General features: G+C 35.7%; 1 protein-coding gene across 1 annotated transcript in view; it reads left to right on the top strand.

Moving 5' to 3' along the window:
• The window catches only part of LOC108545127 (roundabout homolog 2-like), a 176,818-nt gene that overhangs the window by 53,562 nt on the left and 103,361 nt on the right, over nucleotides 1–19,895 (top strand). Inside the window, 1 exon segment of the mRNA XM_017896612.1 lies at nucleotides 18,347–18,471. Coding sequence (XP_017752101.1) covers nucleotides 18,347–18,471 — 125 coding nt within the window.

Here is a 19,895-nt window from a genome sequence, read left to right on the forward strand (position 1 = left end):
CTGCTGCATATGTATTGCCTGCATGCCTATTTAAACAAAATTAAGTAAAACGCTTTAAGTACATGCTTACCCTAAGTGGGGGAGGGAGAGTGGAACTGTGTTCTTTGGCATGAAAAGTTAGTGTTTGTGGTTTTAATATATCTTATTTTTCATTTGGCTTTGTGAAATTAAAGTAAGTTGACAGCTTGCTTTTGCAGATATTTAAGTGGTAATTATTTGTAAACATTTGGAAGATAAAATATTTCAATTCATTGACTTAATAAGCTTTCTGTGTCTCTTTTAAGCTTTAGTTTAATCCACCAATAACTATCTTTAAATAAATTTTGGTAATTGTGTTACATGTAAATGAATAGATGGATGCATAAACGGATGGATGAAAGAGTGAACAAATTTAGTACACTGCTTCTTCAATATACCAAAAGATATTTAAAACAACTTATTCAATTTTGAGGGCTTTATAAATTGTCCATCTAGCTTCAAAAGCTTTCTTAATGTACTTGCTTGACGTTATTGACACTTGATAGATATGTTGGTTCAGACTCACACATTTTTTCCTCCTTTGGTTGAAACAGTCATGGACTTTATTGTTACACAGTACGTTTTTACACTGTCAGCAAATACGGTAAATATACTTTGGTTTCCCAATCTGACTTTCTGATCTAGTGTTTCTGAGCAATACTCCCTTTTGATTAGTAATTTAATATCCCTTATCCTCAGTGACCTCCTCTATAAAATGGAGAGAATAATACTGACTTATCAAAGCTGTTGCAGGAGGGGACTGAGTTTATGATTTATTTTATATGTAAAAGGCATTTTGTCTGTCAATGTTGGTAGCTATCGTATGCCTAGTTTCTGAGACATTACTTCACATTTTAATATTTTTGAAATAAAGCTATGGCTCACAATTAATTGAAACATAAGCTGTGGGATGTTTTTTGAAGCAATGAGGAAATCAGTTGTGGTTTGTACAACTGAAGTTTGAAAATTGAAGAATATATTGTAATTGCTTTTAAGCCTTATTTTCTTGTATTTGTAAGGATTCCTATTAATGGTAATTTTATGTGTCTTTTGAATTACATACAAAATTAAGAAAAGGATGAGAAAGAATAAGATGATGCAGCAATGGACAAAGAAAGAGCTGATGGCAGACTACATGACCTCTCTGTCAGATTTCTTTTTCTCAACATGTGTGAGCTAGTTTTCAGGTTCAGAAATTCACTCATTTATGTGTCAAATAAGAAAGCATGTTATGGCCGGGCGCGGTGGCTCACGCCTGTAATCCCAGCACTTTGGGAGGCCGAGACGGGCGGATCACGAGGTCAGGAGATCGAGACCATCCTGGCTAACATGGTGAAACCTCGTCTCTACTAAAAAATAGAAAAAAAAAACTAGCCGGGCGAGGTGGCGGCGCCTGTGGTCCCAGCTCCTGGGGAGGCTGAGGCAGGAGAATGGCGGGAACCCGGGGGGCGGAGCTTGCAGGGAGCCAAGATGGCGCCGCTCACTCCAGCCTGGGCCACAGAGCCGGACTCTGTCCCCCCCCCCCAAAAAAAAAGAAAATACAGGTTGGTTTTGCATTGGCAGCAGTTGTAAAAGCTAATGACTTTTCAAATGAAAAGGAACAATCACATTTAAATTGCAGATCTTTATACACAGAAATCTCATGCCAATATACCATGAGCACTTGATTTATATTATCTCACAAATTTTCAGAACATAGAATAAATAACATGTTAATAATTTCCAATATATTTAAAATCTTTAAACATAGGAAAAAGTACATTGATTTCAAAATGTGATATACACAGAGTATTGAGACGTATCTGTCATCTGCAAGATGTTTCAAAAGTTATTTCCATTTTTTATTCCTGTTTGAAATGACTTCTTAAATCCCCATTGGACTGGAACTAAAGAATAGCTTCTTGACACATTGTACTTTATTCTGGGGAAGTCTGTCATTTCATAAATCTATCTCAAATGACTTATGACAATGTTCAGAAATATGAAGAACTATACTTTAAACTTGACAACTACTATTAATTTTAAAAACTGAGTGTTCGATATGCTTTAATTGGATTACCAAAAAAGAGACATAATAAGGCAATTAACCTCATTTTTTTGTATCTACTTCTTACATCAATTTTAATTCAAGAACATAGATATCTGAACATTCATTGTATGATCAAAAGTATAAGTCAAGTAAAATAATGATTACATATTAAAATTGTAGAAAACTACATTATTATTTATATTTGTTAATGCACTAAAAGCATGTTTTCAACTTTGAAGCTCTTAGCAATAGCATAAAGGGTACTCTACAAGGCAGAGACCACAGAAAGGGGAGAAAAACCAGCTTTTAGTTCCAATATAAATTAGGTGAAGAAATATGTACCAAGTGTATAACATTTAGAGAAAATTCACAGCGTAGTTTGTGTCTAGAGTTTTTGAATGAAAATTAGAAATCATTGCAGATTCTGGAATACTTAGAGATTCAGGAACCATCACTACATTACTTACTGGATGAAACTTCTTGATGGTCTGTGTGGGAAGCCCCCTTTAAAAATCATTACAAACCCCCAAACTGAGAATTTTGTCTAAATGGATGACTCTTATGCGATGCATTTGCGTTAAAGAATTTGCAACTCTATGCAATTGCAGTTGGAATAAACACCTCTGGCCTGTATTTAGAGTTTTCCTCTAGGTGAACTTAGAGGATGCCCTAGTGTGGGAGGTATTACTGAAAGCAGACGTTCATATACTTGCCAATTGAGGAAAGCATTTTACGGATTTCACTTGCGCATCTGCAATGTCACCAATGGGTCCAAAAGAGCTCTTTAATCTAATGTTCATATTTGCCGGCTGCCACAAAATCTGGGCAACTATCACTTTAATAATTAAAACTTCAGAAGCCCTTTCTTGGTTTCGACGTTTTACTATTCCAAAGGCATTCTTTATATGAAAAGAAAAGTACATCGTAGGACGTAGTTAACTATGAATTGCTGAAATATTCATTTGTTTATTTGGAAAACTCTTCTGATGAGGAAACTGACAGAAGAAAATGGTCTAAATAGGGATAAATATCTTGCTTCCTATACCCATCTGTCTTTTTTTTTATTGGAAGCCTCTCTCGAGCTTAAAAATAGAAAAGAACATCTATTTTGGAGATGGGCAACACATTTTTTCCTAGCAGCAACTCAAAACATGACGAGTGATTTGGAGAGGAACTGTCAAATCTACCAGCTGCCTTGCTTAGGAAGCTGTCCTGCCCCGTTTGGTAACTTGTGTACCATATGCTGGATGCTGATTGCCTGGAGGATGAAACTAAAAGCCGAGTACTTCACGTGAAACTTGTTTAAAATAGCAAAAACAAATTGACAATAAACAACTTGATGGAAACTTCTAAGTATTTTCTAACTTAGTGACCCGAAAGGATGTTTCCTTTTGATGGAAGAATGGAATTGGCCACACAAGAATTTAGAAGTAATAAGAAGTACACATGTTTTTTGGCAAAATTCACCATTTAAAAATTATTTTTTAAAAAAAGCAGCAGGCACTACTCTAGACCAGAAATCTATAGGGACTTTTTTTTTTTTTTTAATGTTTCAGTGGCTTAACCACAGTAATTAAATATGCCATTTTAGAAAGTTCCATTTTATGAGTTGAAGCAAAGTTTTGTTAAAGCATGTTTGAAAGCAGTTTATTCTGAGAACACCAAGAAGTCAAAAAAAAAAAAAAAAAAAAAGGTTTTGGTTGGAAAATTCATTCAAGATGAACTGTAAATCTGACGTTACTTAAAGAATAATGTAACAGATATTTTGATGCCCCCATCTCCCACCCGAACTTGAAATTTGGAAAATATAATGTGCTGTACATAATTTGATATTGGAACTATCACAGTTTTTTTAAAATCAGAAAACTTAAAAGGTATTGTGTATGAACCTTTTCATGTTTGGATGCACTTTTTGCAAAAGTTGTTCTAAGTGTACCTTGAAAGGAGACCTAGACTTTTATTTCTTGCATCCCTTTTCTTTGGACAAGCTGTTACCCCATGACCTGAGGTAATCATCTCCCTCCTGAGAGCTCTTAATGTTTCCTGCACCTGGCACTAATTAGCTACTTTATGCAGAGTCTCATTTAATTATTATTAAGCATCACGCTTTCCGTTGCTCCATATGTTTTGATTAAATGGTAGGTTTAAAAAAGACATTCTGTTTTATCTTCTATATTCCAACTGAGTTTCCATAATGTGAAATGTTTAAAATATCTTAAGCTAATGTTCATTTCTAAAGTGAAACACAAGCGTGGATTACTTCTCAGGCTGAGCTGGTTCTAGCCTTGTGTACGTGACAATGTCTGTCCATCGAACAGGAGGAGAGGCCAGGTCTTAAATTACTCTCACACTTCTTTTTTTTTTTTTTTCCTTTCAGAACTTGGTAAAAATGTTCTATTGTCTTGGTATTGAATGGTATTATAGTGAAGTCTGAAACTTACAAAAAATATAATTTTTTCTTGGCTGGGATGTTCTTTTACCATATGAATATGCATGTAGTCCCTTCTTTCAAGTAACTTTGCTTAGTTATATCTTGGTTATGATCATCCTGTATGTAATATTTCTAGGACGCAATGAGCCACTTAAATCTGCCACATCTATGCTTTAATTTGCTTTACTTCAATAACTGTTTTATCTTTGATTTTTTTTTTCTGTTTTACTTTCTCATTTCTTCAAATACGTTAGTTATATTGGCTTTCTTTAGTCTCAATTTCACATTTATCAACTTCTCTATAATAATTTCAGTCATTTTTATTTCATATTGTATATTTCTCAATGACAATATACCATGTCTCCAACTTTTAAAATTGCAATCATTATGTATTTATTTCTAAAATATAATCTAAGTTTTCTGTTTTTTTTTTTTTGTTTTCTTGTTAAGCTCTAATATGAAATTCTTTATCTTGTCTTTTAGCTTTTGTACCCCTTTTTTAGTTTTTAAAAGAGAGATTTCATTGTATATAATTTCATTTAGACTATGCCTGCCTAAGTATTTATTTTAAATTGTTTCTGCATTTCTTTGAGTAATTCTTGGAAGACACAGGTTCTTTGTCTCTTTTTAATTAATTACATTCCTTTTCTGTCATGAATGAAATAAGTGCTTAGTTAATACACAAGTTTGTGTTAAATTCTGTTTTGCATAGATTCTGTTTTGGTTACTGTGTGATTATTCATTTTCTAGTTAGCTCTGAAGACTAGAGTTTGCATATTTGGAGAAGAGAAAATGTGAAATAGGGTAATTCAATAACTCCTATTTGGAATGTTGTTTTTAATATCTTACTAAAAACACTATTTTCTTCTCAGTATTATACTAGGCCTGGTGATACAGAATCACCCTTTTTAAGTTATGAGCTGTGTGCATTTTCCTATAGAACTCTCTCCTCATCTTCCTTTATACTCTCTGCTTCATAATAAAGATGGTTTTCAGGTGTGTCCGTTTTCTATTGCTGCATAAAAATGACCACACATCGAGGAGTTTAAAACCATGTCATTCTATGGGTCCAAAATGCAGGCAGTCGCAACAGGGTTTTCTCCTCACGGTCTCACAGACCCAAATCAAGATACTGGCCAGGTTATGTTGTCCTCTGGAGACTCTCCAGAAGAATCCACTTCAAAGTTCCTTGTGGTGTTTGTCAGAATCTGGTCCTTCGTGGTTGTAGGACTGAAGTTCTCCTTTTCTTGGCTGTTAGACAGGGTGACTCATTGTTTTCAGTGACGGCTCTTCAGCTTTCGCACATCGCTGCTGCCAGTCTCCACAGCCAGCGGGGGTGCCCTGAGTTCTTCATGTGCTTTGCTTTGTAGCTCTCTGAGGCCTCTTTCTGATATCAGCTAGAGAAAATTTCCTGATTTAAAGATCCAGAGTATTAAGTAAGGCCCAGCTGATGAATCAACCCATTCTAAGGTCAACTGATTAGTAACCTTAAGTGTATCTCTAAATATTTTTTGTAAACTAATAGAATCATGAAAGTATTTCCAGGAAGGGCCTGCCTGAGGTCATGAGGCCTCAGAATTCTGCCAACTACAGTAGGTTTTTTCTTTCTTTTAGTACTTCTTCCTCTGCCTTCTGAATTTCAGCTTATTTTCTGCAGTGATGTCTCATATTTCCCATGTCTCACTCTACTTTAAGTGTTATTTTTCCCATAAAAGGATCATGCGATGGGCTCTCACAGTGATGTTAGATCATTTTTGTGCAGCTGGTACTGATAAAGAATGAAGGCTAGTTAGGTTGGTGTCCAGTGTGCTTCCTCAGTTTTCTTCAGACTTTACCGTATTTGGCAGGGGCACTTCATAATTTGTGGTTTGGGGGCTCTGGTCGTTTTTCCTTATTATTCCTGTCTTTTGTTGTACTCAATACAGGAAAGTGAAGTAATCTGATCCTTTCCTCAATTATCTTAAACTAAACACCAAAAGTTTGAATAATCATCATTTTTGGAGTCTCTTCAAATAAAAATAAAATAAATATGAAGTATTTTTAATTAGTACTTAAAATTAAAGTACTATAAATATTAAATATGAGGATAATATAAATACTCAGGCTCAAAACAGTATTATGAGATTAGTATTAAGAGGTTTCACTGGCTGTGTCCAGAAAAAAATCACATTAACATTTGAATTACGTATTCAAAGAAAGTCAGAATTTTCATAAGTTCCTGCACTTTGTAGACAGAGGTGTCATGAGACATATACTATAAAATAGATTTTATGATGTGTGCTACACCTAAATATGCATGGTATTTGAATTGCTACACTACTTAAACATATTAAATGTCGCTCAAGGGAATAGTACATAATTAGATTTATTAAAAATATATAAACTAGCAAACTATATTACATTTTGATTTAAAATATATCTGAATACCTTTTAAAATCTCACTTATGGCAAGTATTGCTTTCCGGATATACTGAGGATATTATTTTCATTTCCCCGACAAAACGATCAGCTCTTTGTCAGTAAATACATTGTTATATTTATCTTTCTGCTGCCTCTAGGTCTAGCATCACACTGACGTGTGGTGGGGGCACACAAATGTTGGTGCAGTTAATTGATACACGCAAATGCATACATAGGTAATATTTGCCTAGAAAATGTTTATGCAAGCAGCTTTAAATAGTACTATAAAAAGATTAAGCAACATTAATGGTAACAGGCCAATCACATATTCCCCATTCTGCTGGTAGGAGATAAAATACAACAAAAAGAAGGCACTAATGAGCTAGGATGGTGACTTACTAAGCGTGTAATTAATGTTATTAAGAAACATTGCAGTTGCATATTAAAATTCCGTTAACTAAGCATCCCTTCAGCATCAGTACATTTGTTCCTTGGTTTCAAGTTTTTCTTTTTTTTTTTTCTGATTGGCATCTTCATGCAATCTTTTTCTAAAAAATGAGATAATGGGATGTGATCAGCCCTCGTGGTTTAGCTGGAGTGCTGACATGACAGTTCTGGCAAGTTGACAGGTTAAGTGAGTGAAAATGGATGTCTTGTCTCACCATTTACTTGAAGAGCCATTTTAAGCTATAGTTGCCCTCTCTTTACTCCCACACTTACAACCCCTTCTATCCCAGATGTAAGAAGTCAAGTTTTCCCAATTTAGGAATTTAAGATCTTGAAAGAAGTTTTTCACCACTTTAAACTAGTCTTCTGCTGGTCAAAATGAGATCATTTCTTTACAAGCAATGAGTTAATTTCTCTAATAATGAATTAGTTTTAAGTTAATAGCACTTTTATTGCCTATAATGTATATACACCTATGTATATTTAAAAGTTCTATGAAACTTGCATGGTGAATCTCCTAATGATTTCCATAGTTACATGATTTCCTATACCTACCTATAATTAAGGAAATCTATTTTCATAATCTGAATATAGTAAAGTTTAAAATTACCTGCACATGTGCCCACCTTATTTACAGTGTGAGTCAACTATTCCTGTTGATTGCAATGTAGAAATATTTAATATGATTATAGGATTAGAGTGAACTTGCTAAACCCAGTAAAGACCATTTAGATGAAAAAATACATGGTTCCACTCCCACCATCCCTCAGTTTAATTTCTGCCTGGCAAACTCGAACGATGAGCGAGTTCACAGTCGAATTATATTCCCTGCCCGAAGCCTTCAGATACCTAAGCTGACTAAAGGAGCACACCCCTCTAGATTGCCACAGGCCCAAAGAAGCCAGGCGAGGGGAGTGGTGCCTTGGGGCAGTCTGAGAAACTTCTGTCTCTAACATACTGCCTGTGTTTTCCCCTCGGGAGAAACATTCTCCCACCCTCCCCCTAATCTAAAGGAACAAATCAAATTTGTTTCTCTCTCTCTTCCCCCCCCCTTTTCTTCTTTTCTCACTCCTTTTCTTCTCCTTCTCTCCCTCCATCTCTTTCCTCTTTTTCTTCCTCTCTCTCTCTCTTTCTATGGTTTCTCCATCTGTAGAAGGCCAACTGAGTCAAGTTACTATTTTGCTTAGTATGTATGTATTACAACCTTCATTGTATTATAACATGTCACAACACAATTGTAACATGCATTGTAACACGCTTGATTGTTTCCATGAATGTCTCTTCTGGTAGGAGGTGACTTCCAGAGGACAGAGATCTTGGTACCCTCTGACACAAAATAAAACCACTAATGTTATTTAAAAAATAATTGAATAGTATTATGAATTGAATTGCCATGTAACATCTGAATTCATTTTTGTAGAAATTTATTACTGTGGTATGTTCCAGTAATGTTTTGCCTTCAAAAACAAAAATATAAGTGTTAAGGCACTGACCCAAGTATAAAATGGCTATGTGCTTGTACTATTCATTATAACACTGTTTTTATGTGGCTGCTTATGAGATCTAAAAATGTAAGACATTTTGAACTGAGTTAACTCTTTTCAGAATTCTTTCCATTCTAGAATGATTATTTCATTATTTCAAAATCAATATTTCATTTTGATATTTACATTGTGCCATTTCAGGCAGGAGCACATTATGTGTGACTCTAAATGAAAGAAAATGGTTTGAACCACTTTCACAAAACATATACATATTCTGGGAGTGCATGTGTATTACACTTACCAAAATAAATTCAGTGCTATTGGCCCTCCTTGGAATTGTTTTTACAGTTGCAACACATGGCAATTCAGAAGGCCACTTATGTTATTTTGTAGTCATTCTATGTAATTATTGGCTGACTTTACTGCCTTTTCAAGTAATCAGATTTTGAATAATTGAGGATTTTTGTGGGGGAGGAGGTTCTGAAATTATATGAACCCTCCAAAATGAATCTCACAATCAACAAATTCCAAGACTGTTTCCAAACTGTAAAGAGTAATAGCTGCATAATGGTAACATGTTTTACTCATACAAGGAATGAATATAATTTGTATGCATATGTGAGACCTCTCCTGGGTGTAGAGTAGACTATGAAGTCTAAATTGATGAAGAATCTAAAGATATGATTCATGGTACTCATTCTATTCTCTTTATTTATTTTTGTGTATTTTATTATTTTTGTGTATTTATGAGAGCACTAAATAGTGCTTTTCCTTTTCATGTTGACATTGAAGAAGCACATATACATATATTTGATTATTGTTGAAAGAAAAGGTATTGCATTAGTCTGGTCTCATGATGCTAATAAGGACATACTCAAGACTGGGTAATGTATAAGGAAAAGAGGTTTAATCCACTCATAGCTCTACATGGCTGGGGAGGCCTCATCATCGTGGCAAAAGCAAGGCACGTCTTAAATGGCAGCAGCAAGAGAGCCCTTTGTGGGGGAACTCCCCTTTATAAAACCATCAGATCTGGTGAGACTTACTCAGTATCACAAGAACAGCAGGGTAAAGACCCAGTTCAACGATTCAGTTACCTCCCACGGGGTCCCTCCCAAGACATGTGGGAATTGTGGGAGGTACAATTCAAGATGAGATTTGGGTGTGGACACAGCGAAACCATATCAGGTATAGACATTGGTATTTTACTGTGGAATAAGGATTTTTATTGTTAGCTACAAGTAAGTAGCTGGTGGCAAAGAATGTGTATCATTCATTTAAAGGATTTATTGCCATGGAAAACAAAATAGTTAATTAGAAAGATAGGTAATTTAGCACTTCGATCCTTTGCTTTTCTTTTTTTTTTTTTTTTTTTTTTTTTTTTTTGAGACGGAGTCTCGCTCTGCGGCCCAGGCTGGAGTGAGCGGCGCCATCTTGGCTCCCTGCAAGCTCCGCCCCCCGGGTTCCCGCCATTCTCCTGCCTCCGCCTCCCGAGGAGCTGGGACCACAGGCGCCGCCACCTCGCCCGGCTCGTTTTTTGTATGTTTAGTAGAGACGGGGTTTCACCGTGTTAGCCAGGATGGTCTCGATCTCCTGACCTCGTGATCCGCCCGCCTCGGCCTCCCAAAGTGCTGGGATTACAGGCGTGAGCCACCGCGCCCGACCAATCATTTACATTTCTTGGAAATAGTGACAAATGAGTAAAATGTGATTAAATAGTCTTTATAAAAGTGATTATTTTCAATCCTATGTTTCTAATTTATATTTTCTATTATAAATACATTGCTTCCTCTGAGATGAATTATGTGTTAATAAGCTTCAAATCAAACATTTCCATGGCAGTGTGTGTGCATTTCCAATATTAACAGAAAATCTTTTGAAATCAAATGAAATATTACATAGTAAAAATTAAATGAAGTTAAATAAGTTGAAGAAGCAATCATGTATAAATTAGAACCCAACCTGAGTTGAGTAAACATTTATCTCTTATTACTGGTCTATATTGCATTGTAAAGAAACGATTTCTCACTATCTGTTTCTTGTTGGTGGAGGCAAGCCTATGAACTAATTTTTGCAGAAACTTTTTTTTCTTCTTCTTTTTAGAGACGGAGACTTGCTCTGTCGCCCAGGCTGGAGTGCAGTGGCGCGATAGTCTCGGCTCACTGCAAGCTGCGCCTCCCGGGGTCAAGCAATTCTCCTGCCTCAGCCTCCTGAGTAGTTGGGATTACAGGCGCACCCTGCCATGCCCAGCTAATTTCTTTTGTATTTTAGTAGAGACGGGGTTTCGCCATGTTGCCCAGGCTGGTCTCAAACTCCTGAGCTCAGGCAGTCCACCCGCCTCGGCCTCCCAAAGTGCTGGGATTACAGGCGTGAGCCACCGGGCGCGGCCTTTTGCAGGAACTTTGAAACCCAGTGTTACACAATGCCTTTATTTGTCTGTAGTGCTTTTGTTCCTCTGGAATGTTGACTACTCATTTATAGTCTTGGGTCATACATTTCCAACGTGGTGTAGCAGCACTCTCTACAAAAGGGCATATCAGAATCGGTTAGATTTGTATTCAGGTAACATATTTGAAACAACATATATCAGAATCGATTAGTTTTTGTTTCAAATCACCTATATATTTTTTCAAACACCATATTTACTACTGCAGTAGTAAGTCACTGTCACTGGCGGGTATGTGTATACATATAATGCAATAGGTATGATAATATAGGTATATTATTCCTTAGGTAGAATGAGATGGAAAAAATATTGAGTATTTGCTTTAGATCAAGGATTCTATTCTTTTTAAAATGTACTATTCCCAGGCATTCATTTAGTGTTTACTGTTTTGGGCTTTTCTAGGTGAAATAAGTACGCCATTTATATGCTAAATAGTAGACCGCACCCCGTACCAGTAAAAACTTCAAACTGAACTAAGGAAGTCTGACACAGAGGCTAGGGAGAAATAGAGACACAAGGCAATGCGAGCGAGAACAAGTACCTTAAATTGGAAAGAACACAAGACAAGCGCAAGGTCAGAGATTGTTCAGGTTAATCATTGTTGACAAAGAGGACCAAAGGATAATTGACATCAGGGTAGGTTAACCACAAGACCAAGCAAATGCCAGTGATTGAAAGGAGAGACTGCTCTGATGAAATGCTGGAGCTAGTTTGAGGACAAATGAGTGTCAGGATTGGAAAATCTTAGGTTAGCTGATGGAAGCCAAAATGCTACACTGAGGAGAATAATTTGCAGGCATTGCTATGATAAGAATTGTAGGTTTTCACTGTGATGAAATGAAAAGCACGATAGGTTTATGAATACAGAGTGACTTGAAGAAAGTGTACTTAAGAAAGGTTATACATCTAGGTAGTATAGAAAGAGAAAGACAATGGGTTTTATGCTACCCTGATGATAAAAACAATTATTCAGGGAAAACATAATGTCATTTTTCAAATCTTTATAGCGTATTGGAAATTATGGCATTAAAATTCTATCATTCTTCTTGGTATTAGATATGACACATTTTTAGTTAATCAAATCTTGGTTCAAAGGGAACCAAATTAATCTGGCATCTCAGTGTTTAAGAGTTCCTACTGTGGCATTGGAATGAACCAGAAATCAAACCTGTCCTCCAATCTAATTTAACTTTCAGAAAGCTGTGTTTCTTGCATGTTCTCACTTACACGTGGAAGCTGAACAATGTGAACACACAGGCACAGGGAGGGGAACAATACACACTGGGGCCAGTCGGGGGCAGTGGGGACACGCAGCGGGAGGGAGAGCATCGGGAAAAAATAGCGAATGCATGCTGCGGGTAACACCTAGGTGAGGGGTTGATAGGTGCAGCAGTTCATCGTGGCACACATTTACCTGTGTAACAAACCTGCACATCCTGCACACACACAGCGGAACTTTAAAATAAAATAAAATAAAATAAAATAAAATAAAATAAAATAAAATAATAAAGCTGCGTTACTTATGTCCTTCATGAGATTCAGTTTACGAGTTTTACTTCATTATGATAGTAGTTGAAACATAAGGCTTTTCAAATATTGAGATAATGCCTGTGGAAGGTTTAACACAAACTCTGGCACATAATAAGCACTCAATTAATGTTAATTATTGCCATTCTATTAAACGGGTTGTGACTAAGTGAAATTTTAACTCAAGCAAATGATGGAGGAGAATGCTTCTTAAATATGCTTATAGAATATGTTAGTATTTAACAAGCAAATATATGAAATAGCAAAAACAATCGTACTTGAGTTTGTCAAAAAATTCAAAATGGCTATTATAGAATTAAAAGTTTATTCATTCAGGCATAAAATTATATCCAAAGAAAAAGAGTGGCTGAGCATGCCTGTATTCACCCTGTGCCCCATATGAACGGACCTAGCTGTTGCATGACTCTCTCCGTGCTAATGCCTGCCGTAGGAAGTCGTATTTTCCTGTTGAAACCACTCTGAACATGATGTGATTAACCTTTAGAGTCCCCCATCCCCTCATCTCAAAGCCCACCTCATGCACAGCCTGTGCTTGCTACTCATGTTCAGCTATCTGATTTCCATACCACCCACTCTCACTCACTGGCACGCATTAGCATAACAGAAATGTAGCGTGACTTTGATTGAAGCTAGCTTGGGCTGAATGCAGTATCAAAGCATAATTTAGCAGAAATCAAATCTAATTTACTGTGCATTGTATTTAAATTCTCAAAACACAGTTTCAAGTGAACTGTCCCAGACCTCTAATCTTAATTGACCTTTTTATATTTGGGGTCTGCTTCTCTGGAAATCACACAACATACTTTTCTTACAGAGCTATTGTTTTGTAACTCGTAAGTGTTGATTAAACACTAAATTGTGCCATTCTGTTGGCTTCATCTCATTTCTAGTTATAGCTGAAGCAATAAGGTATAATCACTTGACAGATTAAGCAAGTAGGATATTACATCGTAGTTGCAAAAGATTTTTCCAATGCTTTCAGGTTTTAGACACAATATAAATATATATTTTATAGTCTTCTCTCTTAGAGACATATAGTAGAATTGCCATTTTTGTAACAGGCATATTCTTCTGGAGTTTATAACTCAATCTCTTTAATTCACATTGGGTTTAAACGTGTGTTTGCAATTGTCATCCTGAGGACCTAGTAGTGTTTTTTTTTTTTTTTTTAATACTTAATGGGAGTCATTATAGAAAATCTATTTTATGTATAGCACCCTTTGTGCTATTGTGGTGTGTTGATAAAATGCCACCTCTGTCTACTCCCTCCCATTGGTGCCATCAGCCAAATACTGTCTTTTCAGATCATTTTCACTGCCACCTGGCAGAGACACTGAAACTGTGGAGGGTTATTAGAAAAATTATTGATGCCGTTTTCATTTAAAACCTCAAAACAAATTCCTTCAGCTGATATCCCTTCACAGAAGATTGCAATATAGATCTCGGGCAGGCAGAGAGTCTACAAAAGTAAAAGTAATTGATGCCATTTGTTTCTTTGGTCCACCTTCAGGTGATAATAGGAAAGGATGTATATTTTCACAGACTTGAATACTCTTCAAATTTTTTGCTTTGATAAATGTTTCCATATTTTCCATTTTTTTAATTAAAAAATGATTAGATGATTTTAGTTCCAGCAAGATCAATGTGGCATAAGTTCTGGTGACAATAGTCTATTGGATGCATTTGAAATACAACACATTACGACTTGGAGTAAATGTACAATGTAAATAAACATCACATTAAAATATATTTTGTAGGATAAATAACAGATGCTGACAGTTTTTTGTTAGTGGTTTTTAAAATAATCCAGTATTGGGTAAAAGTTCCAGAAATTATAATTTCCTGGCCTTTTTAGATTATACTATCAGTGGTAAATATTATGTCATGATTTTGCAGAATTTCTTTGTCCTTTAGAAGCCCTGATGAAATGGTATCTTTGGTGCTACTATAAATAGAAATTCTCAACTGGATTTTCTGCCCCGACTTGTGAAGATTTCCCAGCGCTTTGTCTTCGCTCTTTCTCTGATCCTCATCTACATCGCTTCGAAAGCACCTTCCAAATAGAAATCTGATTCTATCTTTCTTACAAAAATGTCTTTGAACAGATCTTTACGATTTTCAGGACGAAATGTTACACCCGTTTAGCAGGAATCATCTGGTCCTATCTATATCACCTCTGAGACCTGGATTTCTTTTATTCTCAGAATCCTTTACAAGCCCCTAAACATCCCGTTTAATGTGTCTCTGCCTTATATGCTGCTTCTCTTTGTCCCAAGTGACCTTACCACTCTTCACCTAGTCAACTCTTACTTGTCCTCCAAAGTACAGCTCTAATGTGGCCATGCCCTAGCAACTTTTTCTCTCTCTCTTTTTTTTTTTTTTTTTTTTTTTCTCACAACATGGCCTGATTGGTTCTGTTCCACTCTTTCTCCCCTGGTGCCCTCTGCATTTTTTTCTGTTTTCACTGAAAAAATCACGTTTTGCCATTTTTGTGTATTTGTTTATGTATTTACTTGTAAGTCTCTGCCACAGAGCAAGAACAATTTTATTTGGCTTCCCATCTCCTGTACCAACCAGAATGTATCATCATTTTTAGTCAATCAATACATTTTGTGTGACTAAATGGATGAATTATGTCTTTTCAGAAAAGTGCATTCATAAATGTAGTCATTTGTCAGTCCTTATTTTGAGGACTATATTTTAGCAGCTGTGTTAAAATTGTAGTATCTAGCTGCCAAAAGAATTTTGCTAAATCATTCATCCACAAAAAAAAAATTTCAAAATTTGAAAATTAAATTCATAGAAGTCTGTACTTCTAAAGTACACCTGGTGATTTTACTGATAGAGATTGGTAATTTCACTGGATAGATGAAGAATAATATACTTGAAACTATAAAACACATAAATATATGTTTATATTTCATTGATTTCATTTGATGATTTCAATCATGTTTATTCTCAGTTAATATATTTTAAAAATTTGTAAAGAAGGACTGTATAGAGTATCTAAGACTCTAAGGTTTTACTAACTACTTTTGTGAGATAATTAAATTCTTTCTGGCCCAAAGCAGTACAAATTAACTAATAAGCTAAATAGGTGATTTTTATTCAAGTCTTTTAAATGACTGATTTTGACTCAACTGAGTTTTGAATTTTCAATTATTTTAGATACATGCTAAATTATTCAATACTTCTCACTTAGCAAATGTCCATGTTGACACTCTTATTTTTCTTTATAGAATTACAAAGAGATAACTATATACTCAACTTTTCATAACAAATATTTTCTACAATATTGCAGATGACAGAAACAAACCTTAAATGTTTTTTTGGTACAAATACCTGGTGGCTTCACATTTCTACTAAAAAAATGGTCAATGCAGTGTTTTAAGAGTTTTCTGTAAGGTAATTTTGTAACATTGATTTAAACTATCATTTCTATTAGAAACCATGGAAAAAAAATCAATGTATCTGCTGATTCAGGAGAATTGTGTAGAAATAACAAGAAGATTGTAAGAAGCAACTAATCTCCTGAAAATACACGGCAACACATACCATGCTCTGTTCAACTAGATTCATAAATCTGCGTTTTCCATACTGTTAGAATGAGTCTTCTGTTATCTATAGTTATAGAAGAAAATTTCTCTTAGTAGATTTATCCCATCTGTCCCTGGGGTGTGTGTTAGATGTGTTGAACTAGGAGGCAGTATAATAGAACACCAAAAAATAAATCAATACAAATCCCAGTGAATTGTTTGGAAAAATGCTGCTGCTTTTTCCATGCTCACATTCTTGTAAGGCTGAGGAAGTATTGGTTGCACCTTTGGGGCTGCTCTACATTCACCCTCTTCTTGGAGCTGCACTTCTTTTCTCCTGAAGCACTGAAATGATTTCAAGGGACACTTTTTACCAGACGTCACTTATGGTTAGAGCGCTTTAAAGTACCACTAGGTTCTAAAAATTGGAGTTGATTTTAAAGTGTTTTCTGTCTCTGTTTTCTAGCCTAAGCAGCTAGTTTAAGTGGAAATAGATTATTACAAAAGTCGTGGAATAAGCACGGTGTTTTCTGTTCAACAAAAATGGGTTTTGCTGGGGAGATGCCCTTGTGAAAACCTCCAGTTATACTGCCTTACTGTCTTTCCCTTTACTCTCTCAAGATCATTAGACCACCATTTAAATCTGAACTTTCTTAGGATTTTTACCCCCATCCCTTTCTTTTATTTTCTCTTGGAGTTACTTATGTCTTGGTCTCATTAGCTTCACCTGTACCATTTTAATAGCCTCCCAGTTAGACTCCTTGTTTTACAGACTAAGTGCCTTCCTCTCCAATCCACGCTACATTCATTAGAGGGTTAAAGCCGCCAAAAATTATCTTTTGCATCTGTCACTTTTCAGCTTAGAAAAAATCAGAATAAAATCCTCAGTTTGACTTCTTAAACCCTCCTTTGTAGCCAAAAGTGTTTACATAACTTGGACCCTCCATCCTGCCAAATTACACACTGTATATCCTAAGTTTGTTCTTGCTTCTTACACTTTGCTCCATAATCTCCTTGTTTGGCATGTGTTCATTTTTCCATTTACCTCAAAGCTGCCATAATGCCCATTTTCTACACAGAGCCTTCTGTAGGTTTTACAACACCAAGGGATTTCTTTCTCCTCTTATTTATTATATTTATTATATATACAATAACTTAAATTCTCCTCCGCTGTGCTCTGAGATCACCTCTATCATTGCACTTCCCACAGTCTTAGGTAAGTGTTGATTTAATTTTGTTTTGGTTTTCGTCATTGTCATTGTGTTTTTCCTTTCCATTAGACTATAAGCTCCCTGATGGCTTCAGGATAAAAGCTTCTCATCTCTGTATCTTTAGTGCCCAGTAGGGGAACATAGTAATTACCGGACTAATCTTTATCTATCTAAATGAAATTAATTAGATTGAGTCAACCATTCAGTACATTTATTTATATTGCTTATTACCCTTGTATGTAATTCCCATCTCTTCAATTATTCAATGTCTTTAATCTTTCAACTCTTGAATTCTAGATGAAAGCACTTTAAGAATAGGGGTCATATTTTATACCTTCTGGTATCCCTGTGCCTTATATAATTCTTGCAGTTACTATAAAAACAGCCAATGCTTGTCAATAAATTGACTTTAGAGGAAGGAGATGGCTGAGTAAGAGAGTGATTCTTTTTTTATCTTTATTTATTTAAAAAGCAGAACCAGCTTGAGGATCCATGTTTTTCCTTAAAAGTGTTAAAATCATTAAAAAATCTAACTTTCTATGCAAGGATATATAGGCCAAAGGATTACAATGTACAACATTTAAAATATGTCTGCTAAAAATTTTGCTTCTTTCCTCACATTTGATTGAATATAATGTCTTTCTTTTCTGTGTTTTGAGAAATGTGTAAAAGTAAATAATAAACTGTAGTCTCTCCCTGGCACTGAACAAGCAACATAGTACCGTATTTTCTCCTTGATGTATTTTTCTTTGTCGGTGGTTGATATTTACACACTTTCTTTTCTTTTCAATTATAGCTCCCCCCCAGTTTGTGGTTCGGCCAAGAGATCAGATTGTTGCTCAAGGTCGAACAGTGACATTTCCCTGTGAAACTAAAGGAAACCCACAGCCAGCTGTTTTTTGGCAGAAAGAAGGCAGCCAGGTGAGTGTGAGGTTTCACTGCTTTTCTGAAATCTCTGAACTTCTACTGTCTCTGCTGCTCCTGAAACTTGCCTTGCTTCTCTTGTTCTCAATGTTTGAATTTATTTTATTTCTGAAAAAGAGAGTGGTGAATGTAAAATAAGTGGGAGTCAGATGTTCTAGTAATAGCATTCTTTATTTTCTAGTATTAATCTTTTCAAAATTCTGTCTCTTACACAGAACAGCAATAAAGCAATATAACAAAATTATCGTTAAAAGTCAAACCAAAACCTCTGTAGCTACTTAAAATCTGTTAAGGTAAAGCTAATTTTGTTTTCTTGTATTGAGTTACGTGGTATGATAGAGTCTCTGTGACATGGAAAACAGTCAGAAATATTTTTTTTAATTGACCCAGAATTTAATTTCAATCCCCTCTCTGAAATACACAGCATAAATGACTTTTCTTATCCTTAATTCAAGCATGCTTCCATTTAAGAGTAGGATAAATCTTTTCCTTCTCTGTTCCTCCTGGATTCATCTGTAGTGTGGTTAGACAGGAAATAATATGTAGTACACTAGAAGGAACCCATACCTGTCTTGTCTTTGTTCTGCACTGGTTTGTCCTCTCCAGGGCCCTCTCTGGGCAACATGGCCTCTCAGAGTCTCTATGAAAAGTCAACTGGATACACTAGTTTTCTCATTTAGAACTTGGTCCAAACTTGGACAACTGCTTAGCTTCTAGATTCGTCAGCAATGAGTAAAATTTCCAGCTAAAACTAGTTCAAAAATTGTGTTGTTTGCAAAATAATGTATCCATGCATTCCCATGGGACCTGGAGATATTTTCGTTCTAAACTTTCTAGAAACATGCACTACTAGGCATATTCTGAGGAATAGACCTCCTGGTGGTCTTCCTTATCACATTCTGTTATTACTACATGTTCCAGAAGAATTTCCTTGGGAATAATGGAAGTCATTATTAAACATCTCTAGAAATCTAAAACCTTGGCCAGAGATGGGAAATATAAGTTGCATTAGAGGACTCTGTTGATTAAACTTACATACATTTATCTGCAACATACATGTGTGCAAGGAAGCCTTTAGAAGTTCTGTTCAGCCGTTATCTCTAACTGTTGTGGGTTTCTATAAATTCCTGTGCCAGCTCATAGCGGGCAGTTCTAACAGCTCAGTCTGGATGGACGAATGGCGTTTTATTCCTCACTCAGCTCTCCTTGTTGGAGTCATTCCTCTTGTGACTTGTGGAATGTAAGTGTAGCGATGGGAATGTAAGGAAAGGTGATGGTCATTGCCGTATCCAACATCAGAACTGTTCCACGTCTTAACTCTCAAATCTTCTTTATAATTTAGTAATTATAAAATAGGTTTCCACACATAGAGTTCTTTGACTGTTTGCTTTAAAATTCTTTTCAGATGTTAGCGTCTCAGA

The sequence above is a fragment of the Rhinopithecus bieti genome, unplaced genomic scaffold (assembly GCF_001698545.2).
Source record: "Rhinopithecus bieti isolate Rb0 unplaced genomic scaffold, ASM169854v2 scaffold_27898, whole genome shotgun sequence".
Lineage (NCBI taxonomy): Eukaryota > Metazoa > Chordata > Mammalia > Primates > Cercopithecidae > Rhinopithecus > Rhinopithecus bieti.